At 42.1% G+C, this 15,366-nt stretch overlaps 1 protein-coding gene and 1 long non-coding RNA gene across 5 annotated transcripts in view; both read right to left on the bottom strand.

The window, feature by feature from the left end:
- Positions 1-15,366, bottom strand: part of AFF1 (AF4/FMR2 family member 1) — a 188,872-nt gene that overhangs the window by 11,262 nt on the left and 162,244 nt on the right. For all 4 annotated transcript variants that reach the window (XM_032239681.1, XM_032239680.1, XM_032239684.1 and 1 more), the window contains 4 exons: positions 5,272-5,384; positions 4,068-4,305; positions 3,283-3,374; positions 2,739-2,799 (listed from right to left, as the gene is read on the bottom strand). In XM_032239681.1, the coding sequence (XP_032095572.1) occupies positions 2,739-2,799; positions 3,283-3,374; positions 4,068-4,305; positions 5,272-5,384 (504 nt within the window). The remainder of the gene's footprint in view (positions 1-2,738; positions 2,800-3,282; positions 3,375-4,067; positions 4,306-5,271; positions 5,385-15,366) is intronic.
- Positions 14,250-15,366, bottom strand: part of LOC116524433 — a 1,586-nt gene continuing 469 nt past the window's right edge. Inside the window, exon 2 of the long non-coding RNA XR_004257327.1 lies at positions 14,250-15,216. This is a non-coding gene — a long non-coding RNA (uncharacterized LOC116524433). The remainder of the gene's footprint in view (positions 15,217-15,366) is intronic.

Raw genomic sequence — 15,366 nt, forward strand, 5'->3', positions numbered from 1 at the left:
GAGTGAGACTCTGTCTCGGAAAAAAAAAAAAAAAAAAAAAAAAAAAGGAAAGAAAATAGTAAAGATAGAAGTGGAATCTAAGGAGCTGGCGACACACTGGCAATGAGAGGGGTATGGGCCACTATGCTACAGAGTCATGCTGCTGCACTCCCCACAGGGGGCGGAAATGCTTCTCCCAGTGAGGGGACAGCAGAATGTGATGCACACTCAGTATGCACACTTCAGTGCATACTGTTCTCATATTTGACCAGTAGCAGAACCAACTAGGCTGCTATACACATGTATACATGTATATTTCAGAAGATTCAATTCTAAAATATTTTATTTTTAAAAAAAGTAACTTAAGGCCAGGCAGGGTGGCTCACACTTGTAATACCAGCACTTTGGGAGGCTGAGACAGGTGGATCATGAGGTCTGGAGTTCAAGACCAGCCTGACCAACATGGTGAAACCCTATCTCTACCAAAAATATAAAAATTAGCTGGGCATGGTGGCAAGCACCTGTAGTCCCAGCTACTCAGGAGGCTGAGGCAGAAGAATTGCTTGAACCCAGGAGGTGGATTGCAGTGAGCTAAGATTGGGCCATTGCACTCCAGCCTGGGCAACAGAGCGAGACTCCGTCTAAAAATAAATAAAATAGGCCGGGTGTAGTGGCTCACGCCTGTAATCCAAGCACTTTGGAGGCCAAGGCAGGCGGATCACCTGAGGTCGGGAGTTCAAGATCAGCCTGACCAACATGGTGAAATCCCGTCTTTAAAAAATATTAAAAATAAATAAATAAAATAAATAAGAAGTAACTTAATTAAAAAATATTTTTTCCAGAGAACCCAGGCTCAGATTAGTGACAGAACAAAAATCAAATGAGTATTCCCCAATTAATCAGCAGTATTTGGCATGACTGGTTTGCTTCACTGATGAATAAGTATATTTGGAGAATTCAGTTTCCAACACCATCTCTTTCATGGGATTTCCAGAATTAATATTGGCCTTAGGCTAGAAATAAACTAAACTACAGTATCACATAGCAATTTGTCAATATCCATTTCCTTGAGATAAGTATATCATAAGGCTAATAATGTCCATATTTCTGTGATTCCATGTATCTCCTGAAACATTGTTAAAGTAGTTTCCCTACTCAGTTGAAGATAATGTGGAGAAGTAATACACCCCTTTCTACTCAGCTGGGTACATAACTATCTGGAATGCACATCTTTCAGACATTATGTAATTAAGGGAGAATATTATTGAGTGGATAGCCATAGGGGCTTATTGTCCAAACTGGCATATTTTAAGAGTGAAGCAGGATATAATTATTTATCAAACTGGGATGAAACAGGCATAAACCAGGACTATCCTGGCATGCTGGGATGTACAGTCACCTTAGGTAAGGAGAAAGAAGATACGCATATGAATAGATTAAAAACGAAGCTCCCCAGAGTATGACTATTACTCCCTTGAATAATGATGAATCCAGTACTGAAAGTATCCAATGTCAAAATAAGTTTCAGATAACTGGCTGACAGTGCTAAATATTTACTCTTTCCAAAACTCCAAAGATTCATACAGTTCCAGTAACAATCTTGGAAAATTGGAAGCTGCTGAAACCACTGCTTGGCACAATCTCAGATTCTTAATCTGACCTAGGTCACCTAAGTGTATAGGACATAGGGTATAGGTACAGGGTAGGGTTAGGGACAGGGCTAGAGAGGTTTGTCTTTGACTGTCTTACAGAATTCAGCATGAAATGGTGAATGGGTCTCAGAAGAGATACAGGTCCACAGGTTAGGGTTGAAGAGGACCAGGCCAGGATCTTGCAAGCACCATGAATCAATCTAATTCAGACCCCTGTGGGTCTCTGAAATGTGTGGTTAGGTTTGCACGTGGACCAAAAAAGGCAACTCATGCCCTTCCTCTGTGTAACAAAGTTCAACAAATGGCTTTCCAGCGAGGTTTTTGCATTTTCGCACTTGTGGGGATTTAGGTTTGGGGACTCACTACATAAGCAAAAGCTGGAGTCTTGGATATTTATGACAAAGGGCAAACATTATCTCTTTATATTTATTGCAGTAGAGATGTAAAAGCATAATTACGTTCACAACCACAAAACCACCACCTCTCAGAAAGTCCAAAAGCCAATAGGTAAAGAAAATTCACGTCTTTAAAGCATGTTTACCAACAGTGTAATCATTACCTTGATCTTAAAATGCCATCTAACAGCCTAGCTCAGCTCTTCCTTCAGGTCAGCCTCTCAAGGCTTTAAGATAATTTTGGAATGTAAACAGGCTTCCTTGCCTTGAGAAATGTTTTACAGCAAACACACATTGAGAGAGTTTCAGTAGCAGGACTCATTTTTCACATCGAAGAATTGATCCAGTGGAATAAAAAAGCACCCATGCATTAAACCACCAGCAGGTAGATTAACTTTCACTTACTTAGATATAGAACTTGTGACTAGGTCCTTTGTGTATTTGCCCATGATCAGACTGAATCAATGGAGCCAAAGAAAATAACACCACCAAGAACCACCTACCCCTTAATCATTAAGGTCCTGATTTTGCTGCATGCGTCTGTTGTGATCAACGGCAGGGCCCATACACTCCCTTCTCCGGTGCCTGCTGCACCCACCACCTTCCACTGCAAATATACTGAGTGACATGGAGTATGGCAGAATGGAGACTACCCCAAATTTTTTCACTATCAGCAAACAGTCTACCAAAGGGATGAAGAGCCAATACGAACCATTAACTCTGCTTTCTGCTTCAACTTTTTTGCCTCCCTCATGTGAAGATCTGCTTGTTGTCTGAAAAAGAAGAGGAAAAACCAGGGACAGGTCATATGCGCTGCAAATTACTAGATGAGAGCAAGATAAGACCAATAGTGAAAAAGGATGGGAAGACAAGAGGAGGGGAGGAGGAAATGGAAGAAGAAAGAGCAAGAAGTGGCTGGGTGCAGTGGCTCACGCCTGTAATCCCAGCACTTTGGGAGGCTGAGGAGGGCGGATCATTTGAGGTCAGGAATTCAAGACCAGCCTGACCAACATGGTGAAACCTTGTCTCTACTAAAAATACAAAAACAGCCGGGCGTGGTGGCTCATGCCTGTAGTCCCAGCTACTTGGGAAGCTGAGGCTGGAGAATCACTTGAACCTGGGAGATGAAGGTTGCAGTGAGCAGAGATTGTGCCACTGCACTCCAGCCGGGGTGACAGAGTGAAACTCTATTTCCCCCAAAAAAAAAAAAAAAAAAAAAATGAAAAAAAGCAAGAAGAAAGCATCTGAAGTCTTACTTGTCAAACTTCACTTGAGGCTTCCCTGGTTTAGAGTTACCATTTGGCAAAGAAGGCACTGAAAAAGGATTTGCAGTATCTCCGGAAGAACCCTTAAAAAAAAAATCAATATACAGATTACACTCTAACATTTAAGACCACTGTCCTAAAAGTATCAACCCTTTTACACAGCCCAAAATACTGGTTTTAAAAAAGAGTTAATCAAATATTGCACAATCTAGCCTGGTTAAACATTTTGTCAGCTACAGATTCAACTGAAGTGTTGGTTCTGATTTTACTGGAGACTCAAAAAGACAAGACAAGAAAGTCTAAGAGATCAGAGAACTCACAAAGCCACACATAACATTTTCTCCTAGTCAATCCAAACACACCATCCCACTCCACCCAGATTAACAGGAAGCGAGGAACTTTTACTTGAGAAAGTGGCTCATTTTTTCCCCATTATAACCAAGAATCAAAGTATCTGTGATCAAACATTCAAAGCAGAACCACACGGGGTAACTTTTCTTACTGCAAAACACCAAATCAAACACTAGCACAAAAATCTATTTTGATTTTTCACCTCTGAAATCACTGTAAGAAGAGTAACTCGACACCTAAATCTTTGCGTATTATTAACTACCTTTTTCCCTTCCTCCAAAAAGTAGCATTTTAAACACAAACAATTGCCTTATTAAAAGCAATGGACAGTTCTGAAGTGCCATCATCAGGACCTTGTCTTCTTTGGGAAGGTCAAGGTACAGCAATGCATCCCGACTTACACAATGACTGCTGCCCCTGCTCACCTTGTGCTCCGAGGAGCTTCTGGAGCCCTTCCCCTCCACTCTTCTGTGCTTGGGAATGGAAGAGTCTTTGTGGCTGCTCTTGGTACTGCTGGCACTTTTGGGAGGGTCCTGGCTACAGGTGTCTGCCTCCCGCCTTGACCTCTTATGTGCAGGCTTAGCTGGCTTCTGGGAGGACGAGGACAAAGGTGGCGGGGGAAGCATTTCCTTCTTTGAGGACTCTGAGGAGGGCCTGGAGCTCCTGGAGTGAAACATCATGTAAAACTAAGGGGAAGCAAAGCACATATCACGCAGCTTCATTGTTAAGTGACAAACTGGCTGCTGGCACAAAAGATTAGGGTATCACAAAGCATGAAACTGTGTTGTAAAAAGGCCAAATTTCAGGGACTTCTTGAGTCTTTCAAAATTCTTGCCCAATCCATTAGTGCTAAATGAAGCTGTAAAATTTTTCACTAAGCTTGTAGAGTCTGCCAATGGTCCTGACTTTCCCCAACCATTTCTAATGCTTGCTTCAGCTGCTTCCCAACCCGTGCCTTTTTCTGACAAGAAGGCGAGCCCAGCTGCACCCTCCACATCTGAGCCTTCTCCATCTGTCGGTTCCCACATGGTGACACTATGCACTTGTTTTTGCCAACACATTTTTTGAAGTAATTTCTTGAGTAAATTAGAGTAAATAATAGTTGCTTGTTATAGTTATGTCTTCCTGGCACTACCACGTCTCACCTGCCATCCCTCTTCCCAGCAACAGACACTGAGTGGCCCTACAGATTCTCAGTTATCTCTAAAAGAGGGAGCGCACTGAAGCCAGGCTCCCGAAGTCCAAATGCTAGCTCCAACACTCAGGAAGAATTCTTTGACTTTGAACAAGTCATTTTCTCTTTGTGTGTGTTTGTTTCTAATTCTGGAAAGTAAAAATAATGGTACCTTTCTTATCTTCCCTTAGGGGAAAAAAAAATCCAGATGTTTAAAGAAATTGTCCATAGTGAAAATGTTTCTGATAAATCTAAATCTGCTGCCATATGAACTGTTAATTCCTGTAAGGTCCTCATGGATGAAAGAAAGAAAAACAAACTTAATACTCATCCAAATGAGTCTGAGTTTATTAATCCACTGATTCTACTGCAGAAGAAACATTTCTTTGCTGTGTCAAGACCCAAGAAGACTTGATCACTGTAGAGATCAGGTGGTTGCCCATCTCTATACTCACTTTGTTTTAGAAGATTCTTTGTGGGAGGATGAAGATGAAGACGAAGAGGACTGTGGTTTGATTTCCTTCTCCAGTCTGATTTTCTTGTTATCACAGTCTCTTTCTGCTTCACCCTGTTATCACAGTATAATCAGCAAAGCAAACTGTTACAAACATAATTGTACAGACAAAATAGAAAAGAAAATATAGAAAAAGGAAAGAGGGCAGTCAACCTTTGGAGACATCTCTGTATGCACAGCAACCTCATTAGTACTTACCTATTTGTGTGTGTGTGTGTGTGTGAGAGAGAGAGAGAGAGAGAGAGAAAGAGAGAGAGATGGGGAGTGGGCAGAGGACAATGTAGATTTGATGTGATTTCTATTGAGACATTTCTATAGTTTTTTTGCATGAAGAAAAACTATTCCTCCCATGCAGGAAAAGGAAGATGTCTAAAGTAACAGACAATCTAAGTAAGTAGGCTTCAATATACCACTGATGTTTTTCTAAATGTAAAAGATCCATGAAACATGCATATTTACATCAAGTAATACAGAAAACCATCCAGCCGGGCGCGGTGGCTCACGCTTGTAATCCCAGCACTTTGGGAGGCCGAGGCAGGTGGATCACGAGGTCAAGAGATCGAGACCATCCTGGTCAACATGGTGAAATCCCGTCTCTACTAAAACTACAAAAAATTAGCTGGGCATGGTGGCACGTGCCTGTAATCCCAGCTACTCAGGAGGCTGAGGCAGGAGAATTGCTTGAACCCAGGAGGCGGAGGTTGCGGTGAGCCGAGATCGCACCATTGCACTCCAGCCTGGGTAACATGAGTGAAACTCCGTCTCAAAAAAAAAAAAAAGAACCATCCACTTATACCCACCAGTTTATTGTCTGCATAAAATTCAGAATGGACTATTTGAAGCTTACTTTATTTTCTACTGAAAAATAAGAATAACGGTGAAAGGAAACAGTCTACAAAATCCCCTGTATATTTTACAGAAAGGACGACAAAGATATAGAACAACAACAGAAATAGTTGCTTTGGGATTCTGGCTAACATGTCTTTCCCTCCACTGATTTAATTATCTTACTTTTTAATATTGTCTTTATATCTCTCCATATACAGAAACATATTTTTATTTTAAAACACAACTGTGAGAAGACTGTACATATTTTAGTGGAGTAAGGAAAAGGGAATCTGTCACTATTTAAGTACCTCTAACTTGTTAGTTTGAAAGTAGAGTTAAAAAAAAAAAAAGAAAAAAAAAATTTAAGCTCCTCTAAAGCATCGATTTATACTAACTAAAGTGGTAAATACATTAAATCATCACGATGAAAGTCTTTCTCGTGTTCTTGTGCCTCACTTGTTAGCACATATACCAGCTTTCTAAGGAGTCTGACATGCAGACTTCTTGGCGGCCTCCTTCCCGTGGCTGTGGGTTCAGGAGGAAGCCCACATACTGTCTAGCAGGTGGCAGGTAAATGATGGGTGGGACCCTTCAATTAATTCTCATGTGCATTTAGAATGAAACTCCCCAAGTGTCAGGTAACCAAGTTAGAAATCTGGGACACCAGTCAATTTAGGCCAATCCCTAACAAACCTGAAATCCTCTCTTTAAAAAAAAAAAAAAAAAAAAAAAAAAAAAAAAAAAAACTTCAAATTAACTGTGGGAGGCTCCAGTTTTCACCACTGTGTCTTCCTTTCCTCCTGAATTTCTTCAAGAAAAATGAATAATTTAAGATGTGTAGGCTCAAGGTCTGCTGTCCAGACACCAATAAGCAGCCTGGCCCCGCACAAAATAACAGAAAATAGAAAAAAAAAATTCCCTCCCTTTTCCCGGCATCCTACAAACCAGTGTGCCTGCATTTGCACACACATCCAGCCCTTCAAGAGATTCCTTTGAAAAAAACACTTTTATTCATTTATGCAGTATTTTGTTTCAAAACGGTTTCCTTCAGAGTGGCTTACAAAGATACATGTTTTTGATCTTGCGGTATGTGCGCAAGTGAGAATGTTAAGAAGGGGAAATACGGGATGAAGAAAGAAATTAAGGCCAAGTGAAGGCTCGTACCCTCGGGAGGCTATCAGTTCTCACTGTCAGCCATTGCCACATCGAGGGAGCACCTCAATTTGAACAGGGTTAGTCTGAAATGAAGACAATACAAAATGGGAATGTAGTATTTTTTATATTAAGTGGTTTTTTATTGATATAACTGACAGACATATTTTGGGAGTTGACTAAAGTAGTATTTTAGGTATACTGCATTAAATATAATTATTAAAATGTTAGGCTGGGTGTGGTGGCTCATGATTGTAATCCCAGCACTTTGGGAGGCTGAGGTGGATGGATCACTTGAGGTCGGGAGTTCAAGACCAGTCTGGCCAACATGGTGAACTATGTCTCTACTAAAAATACAAAAACTAGCCAGTGTGGTGGTGTGTGCCTGTAGTCCCAGCTACTCAGGAGACTGAGGAATAAGAATCACTAGAACCCGGGAGGTGGAGGTTGCAATGAGCTGAGACTGTGCCATTGCACTCCAGCCTTGGCATCAGAATGAGACTCTGTCTCAAAAAAAAAAAAAAAATTCTTTTTTACTAGTTTTCCATTTCCTCCCCTTTTTATAGTTTTTAATGTGGTATTAGAAAAGTTTAAATTACATATGTGGCAAGTATTTCTACTTGACAACACAGTTCTTCACACTTTGTTACAGGTAATCTGCAAACTGGGTTCTGAACTACTAATCAGATTAGTCAATGCAAAGAGGGAATTATAAATATACTGTTTAGATAAGATAAAAACAGATCAGCCACTCAGAAATGTAATCATTCTTTAGAGAAGTTGGAAAAATGTACCTTGAGGGACTGAAAAGGAGATAATGTATGAAAGAAGCAACTGAGTTCCAAGTCCACAAATCAAATGCAATAGGAAATTGATGCAGCTGTTCCTCCTGTAAGCATGGACCAATAGCAGATCCTGGAGCACAATTTAGAGGTTAAAGGTGCTGCCACACACCACAAGAAGCTTGCTGGGGCACTGCGACAGGGCTCTGCACAGCATACAAACCGCTGTTCAATAGCTCATGGTGGTTAACACTTGAGAGTGAATAATGGTGGAGAAAAAAAAAGAATCAATTGGAAACAGTTGGGTTAAAACTGAACCTGACTTCTGGTACTGATAACCCCTCTGTCAATCAAGCACCTAATTATGCCCAGGTTATCCTGTTACCAAACAGCCCAGTGAAACATCAGGCTGAGCTCTGTACCGAGTTTTAGATTAAAGGAAGTAAAGCCAGCCCAAGAAACATTACAAGACAGAAAATTTATCTTCGAAATGTCAAACTTTGCTAAAAATATCCAGATGGATACTGACTTAAACATGAAGTAGTAAAATATGTTTTCTTAAATGAAGGGTATTTCCATGCAGTTAATAACACATTAAGGCCCCCAAAGCAAAACTAAGCATTAACAAGGCTACATCTTAAAGAAAACACCAAAGTCTAGCAGTGGAATGAGAGCTGATTTTTGTTCGTATAGTTTCATTTACTTAGGACATGCTGGTTGTGACTATTAACCAATCTGGCAGACCTTATAAACCACACATGAAGATACAAGTCACAGCAAATCAATCTTCACAGACTGGTTATAGCTCTGGCTTTGCCCATTGGTGACTCAAGCAGACAGCCAACAAGAGAGAAATCAGTGAGCAATAACTTCAGTGGTAACATCTAACAACTGCATCAGCACTTACTGGAATAATACACTATTTTATACTGATATATAGCAACTTAGAAGCAGATAATATTCTATAAGCTGATAGAAAGGAAGCCATCAAACTAAATAAAGCGAAAATCCCCTTCTGTTGATTTTGCTTAACTGTTGAGATCAAGCCAGCGGGCATGAGGTGAGTATTTTTTTGTGCACTGTGCACTTGGAACTTTGTCATCTTCGGTCTAGAACAGTCACAGAGGCTTCCCCAGAGTAGGCACTCAGTGTGTGTGTGTCAGCTGGCACAGAAATTCAGCTTAACAGCTCAGGGACACAGCTGAGGCTACTGGATGCAGGACTGCACTACAACTTTACATGGATGGATGTAGAAAGGTCATTAACATGGGAGGCATGCAGTGCTGCGTGACCGGAAATGCAGACCCAAATTCCAAGAACAAGACCTGCTGAAATAAAGGAGGTCTGGTGTTCTTTAAGAGTTTTCTGGGTCAAGAAGCCATTCAGATGAGAGTGATACTCACTCTTCAGGAGGAAAAAGAAGTCCCTTTGCCCTGTGGTTTAGCCCCAGGTCACCCCCACTTCAGGGAATCTAGCTTACGGTCTAGGTTTCAGAAATTATTTTTCTACCAGGTTGAGTGTCTCAAGAATGGTGCCTCACCTTCCACAAAGGGAGACTGCTGGCTGACGAACTGGTCCTCACAGACTTGTTTGCTTTTCTTAACCTGTTGGGTCAGGCGGCCCTGATCGTCTGCCAGATGCTGCTCCACCCACAGTGGGGCACAGGGCAAGAGTGAAGGCCATAAAAGGAAGACATGGGCTTGCAAGGGGCCGAGTCCGTTTCCATCAGAGAAAGCCTCTGGGCAGACTGTGCCGCCCTGCAGCTGGCTCACCAAGCAGACACTTGTAGGAAGAGGGGTGGGGGGAAGGTGGCTTTTTCCAGAACTGATTTATTTGGGGCCACAGAGATTCTAACAGATGGAAAGACGTAGTTAACTGGCAGCTTGGCTGTGGAGGAAGATGGGAGCATCTGCAGGAGTAGAGAAAGTGGGGGAGGACTGTGTGTGGGCACTGAGTGGCACTGGTGGGGGCCGTGGAGGAACCAAGGCAGGGATGACGACATAACTGCCTTATTAGCCAGCACTGCCAGAGGCAATACACTGACCTTGTGCACCTCTGGAGAATCCTCCCGACAGACACTTGTACACAGAAACACGTGTGAAAAGAGGAAAGATCACTGGACTGGGAAGAGGGAGCACGCCTGAGCTGCAGACCTATTTTTAATCAGCAGCCAAGCTATGTTAATGCCTTTTTGGATCTCATCTATATAAAGGTGGCAGTTGATCAAGGGACCACTGAGGTTCTTTCAGCATCTAAATTCTATTACCTTCTCCCAAAGGGAAGCAAATAAGCTTGGGAGGACATGAACACAGAAAACTGGAGAAGCACCTTTGGGGAAATACAGGGACTTCCCTGTGATTCGCCTCTGAAGAACGTTCAATATGAAAAAGACACAAGGGACAGCAATTCAAGTTTGCACCAAGATCAGGCCGAGGGACTTACTGTGCAGACAGGTTATGTTCACTGGGATGAGTGCTACAGAAGAGAGAAATGAATCCACTTTTTTTCTCTTTGGTGAGGGAATGCACATGGGCATCAGAATGACTCAGAACAGCCTAAGCAATGACATATGCATACAGTTGTGATGCTCTCCTCAGGGTAACTAACAGGCAAGAAGAAATTTAGATGTAAGTGGCCTTGGTAAATCAGAAGGGATGAGCCTTCATTGTGAAGGATAACTGAGGGTGCTGATCTGGAGCAATAACCCAAGAAAAGACAGTCAGATCTCAGATAGGAGGGAAGGACTAAGCCAATTTATTCCCTGCAATAAAAATGCATTTTCCTACTACACATTATAGCTTCCCTTCCTCGCTCCTCAAAACACATAAATGATAGCACTGGAATGTTTTTCCCAAAAAAGTTAAAGTTTCTTGGTCAGCAAAGCAATTATTTAGAAAAAGGAAAAGAAGGATGTGAACCCATGTACCTCCTTATTCAGTTATTCATCTAAATGACAATTAAGACAGGCTATCCTTCACTTGAAAGACGATCTATAAGATGACTGAATGAAGTGGGGAATTATCTCTATGAGCTCCTAGAACAATGCAAGGCTCACACATGTAGCTCTAGCGCATGTTAGGTGCTTTTTTCTTTTTTTAGAGACAGGGCCTCACTCTGCTTTCCACGCTGGAGTGCAGTGGCGAATCACAGCTCGCTGCAACCTTTTAAGTCCTGGGCTCAATTGATCCTTAGCTAGGACCTCAGGCATGTACCACAGCGCCTGGCTAATTTTTTGCAGAGACAGGGTCTCAGAGTTGCCCAGGCTGGTCTTGAACTCCTGGGGTCAAGCAATCCGCCTGCCTCGGCCTCTGAAAGGGCTGAGATTACAAGTGTGAGCCACTATGCCCAGCCAAGTATATTTTTAGAAGGCTCCCAATTGCACTGGCCTGGTTGGGTATTATTGTATATATATACTGATTCTTGACTTCAACTTTTCTTCCAAATCTAGAAAAAATAACCTTGGTTTAAGAATTCTAAAGAAGAAAGCACAGGACAGGCATGGTGGCTCACACCTGTAATCCCAGTGAGGCAGGAAAACAGGGTCTTGAGGCAGGGAACCTAAGGCCCATCCGCCCTAACTGCGTATCAGAGGCTACTCCCTTTTCAACCCCTCCTTTTTCTGTGTGGCAGCTAGAAAATCAAAGTACCTCTGATTGGTCCCCCCTACAACCAATCAGACTGGTCATGGGCCACTAGAATGAACCAATGGAAAACCTCTAGAGGGCATATAAACCCCAGAAAATTCTGTAACCAGTGTTCTGAGTCTCTTGCTTGAGCCAGCTCCCACCCTGTGGAGTATACTTTCGTTTAAAATGAATCTCTGCTCTTACTGCCTTGGTTTTTTGTGCATTTTGTCAAATTCTTTCTTCAAAAGACCAAAAACCTGGACAACTACCCTCACCCAGTAACACCATTGCTTTGGGAGGCTGAGGTAGGATTGCTGGAGGCCCAGAGTTCGAGACCAGCCTGCACAACAAAGTGAAACCCTGTCTCTACAAAAAATAAATTAGGTGGGCACAGTGGCATGTGCCTGTATTCCTAGCTACTAAAGAGGCTGAGGCAGGAGGGTCACTTGAGCCTAGGAGTTTGAGGTTGGTGAGTTATGCTACTGCACTCCAGCCTGGGCAACGGAGCAAGACCCTGTCTCTAAAAAATAAGTAGATTAACAGAACAGTCTTTAAACTAAAAATTAAAAATTTTTAGAATAAAACTTAAGTTGGTATTTTAAAATCTAAACTATAATCAGACTGATGAGATTCAGTATTTTATGTAAAGAATACTACATGATGTCATGGATATTCACCATCACAGTTTTCTCTACTTTTCCTCATGTATTGTTCCTTACCCACTGGTGTAAAGTAGTAAAAAATATGTGCGCATTTATATAGGTGCTGAGTCTAACGGCCTCATCACAGCTGTTCACCATTATTAACTCTTTATGATCATCTTCATATACATACACATTTAAGTCTGAAGTGGATTCAAGGATCTATAAATCTTCTGAAAGAAAACATTTGCTAAATTTTGTGCTGAGAGGGACAGACTTTAAGAGGCCTTTAAACAAAAACACTAAATTCCACTAATGTAAAGGATCAAGCGCGTTCTTCTGTTGCTCTATATGCTCTGAGAACTTTTTCTAATGTTCACATTTAAAATGAAGAAAACGAAAAATAATCTTCATTATCCAAATGTGAGCAGTGCCCAAGCTTCGAAGGTAGACAGCCCCGCCTCTGCCATGGAGAGTAGGCCCACACACTGGTGCCGCTGGAGCAACCGTGCTGGTCAGAGGGCCAGGGGCAGAGAGCCCCGAACAGGCAGTAAGAGCGCTAATGAGGAAGCAGGGACAATCTGTCCTGTACAGAAAATAATTTCAGATTCATATGTTCCACATCACCCACCTGGAATCCAGCAGGAAGTTAAACCAAACGACACATGATTCTCTAATTATGAAATACGAATACAGTTGACTGGTTTTTAATATTTATTTACCTGAAAGCTTCTAACTAATGTTTCTAACTAGTGACATGCTTCAGGCCAAGAATTCTATTTGCCTAGATCACGATGTCTAAACACTGCACACTTGAGCAATTCTGGATCCAAATAACTAGCTCTGTATGGTCTCGGGCCCTGTAGTACAGCTCTGCTTCAGGGGCTCCCAGCCATGAAAGGCACTAGGATTACCAGAGGAATTTTTAAAATACCAGTGGGGGTTGGGGATTCCCATCATCAGTACTAAAGGCTACCAGGTGACTGTAATGTGTAGCTGGGGTTTGGAACCAGCAGGTCAGACATCAATCCTGACAGTACCATGGAGGCAGACTGTTCCCCAGGCCAGATCTCTCAGCAGCTCGACAGCACTTTAAAGAAATCATGCACTCGATTAAGATAAAGGGATCACTATTTCTTAATGCTCTAAACAGAAAGATAAATGAGCTGCCCAAGAGGTGCTCGGCCAAAACCTGAGAATGGCTTTTAGAGGGCACAGTTCCTACAGTCAACAGGGAGAGCTGGAAGTTTCCCCTTCTAGAGCCACAAGCAACACTTCTAGATTTGCACTGGGGTATGAACTGCGCTGAGCAGGGAGATCCTCCAGGTCCTAACATTTCCACATAGTAGGTGAGTATTTCAGAAGCAAGTACCTGTCCCCACTCCAGCTAATGCAGAAGGTCAGCACTGGATAAGACTACAGCAGCTGGGAGATTTCCCAGGAAAGGGAGGTATATGAGTGTGTTCCTGAAGTTTTCTCAGGTGCATCATATGCATAGGTATCTTTTTCCTAACCAGGTCCATCACAATTTTCTCCAACACAATTTTCTCCATAATGTTTTGTACCTTTACACACACACACACACACTCTCTCTCTCTCTCTCTCTCTCTCTCTCTCTCTCTCTCCATCCCATACAAAAAGTTTAAAGAAGTTTCTGGCATGAAAATATGCCCTCTTCTAGCTGAGACAGCAGCACTCATCAGCACTGGATTCCATCCCACTCCACTTGCCTGCTGCAACCGTGGTGGCAACACACACCCTCCAGGCTGGCTGCTGTGAGTAGGTTCTGAAGAAAGCAGTCACCCTTTACTATTTGGTAAAGTTGTATTATATTTTTAACCTAGTGGATTAATCAGTCGAATCTCGGACATGACAGCAAGCTTCATGATCTTTTTTTCCTTTGTTACTCTTAGCTCAACTTCCACAGCTGAGTAAGAAGTTTTTCATGTACTTACAAGAGTGTTAAAATTTTTATTCCTTCTCAGCAGGAGAGAGTTGGCCCTTCTTGTGACTTTGTCTCTGATTCGTGGGCAAGTTGGCTTGGGAATGCTACTAGGGAAATACTAATCTTTCATCATCTTGAAAAAGCAACAAATAGAACAAGAGCTCAATGATTCAAAATAAAAGGAAAGAGACGTCTAAAATAGCGGCATGTTCAAGTAACAGACAATCTTAAATAATGTAGCAACTTTCTTTTACTATGTTCATTCTGTATCCAAAAGAATCTTACAAAACTGTAATAAAAAATGACATGGTCAATACTTTGCAATGTGCCATTATCAGCCTCTATTACTCAATGAGATACTAACCATATATTAGTGTAATGAGGTCTTGTATGGTCATGTGTTAAAATATGGAAGTGATATTAGCATAAAAGATCCTACTGTGAGAGTAAAATTTGTACAGAGCAGTTCTTTCAATAATTCAGAATATGAATTAACATTCCAATTAATATAAGATCTTCACTTCTAAAGCAAAAGCTAATGGGCCAGGTGGTAAATGCCAGTTTTAAGAATAAACAAAAATGAGGCTGGGCATGGTATCTCACGCCTATAATCCCATAACTTTGGGAGGCAGAGGCATGTGGATCACATGAGCTCAGGAGTTCAAGAACAGCCTGGCCAACATGGTAAAACCCCACCTCTACAAAAAAATACCAAAATTAATTGGGTGTGGTGGCACACCTGTGGTCCCAGCTACTCAGGAGGCTGAGGTAGGAGACTCGCTTCACCCCAGAGGTACAGGCTACAGTGAGTCAAGATCGCACCACTGCACTCCAGTCTAGGCGACAGAGCAAGACCCTGTCTTAAAAAAGGGGGGAGGGCTGGTCCTACATGCTATGTTATCCTAAAAGCACCTATCATTTTTTTTTTTTTTTGAGACGGAGTTTCACTCTTGTTACCCAGGCTGGAGTGCAATGGTGCGATCTTGGCTCACCGCAACCTCCGCCTCCTGGGTTCAGGCAATTCTCCTGCCTCAGCCTCCTGAGTAGCTGGGATTACAGGCA

The sequence above is a fragment of the Sapajus apella genome, unplaced genomic scaffold (genome assembly GCF_009761245.1).
Source record: "Sapajus apella isolate SASKATOON/1434 unplaced genomic scaffold, GSC_monkey_1.0 scaffold45, whole genome shotgun sequence".
Taxonomy (NCBI): Eukaryota; Metazoa; Chordata; class Mammalia; order Primates; family Cebidae; genus Sapajus; species Sapajus apella.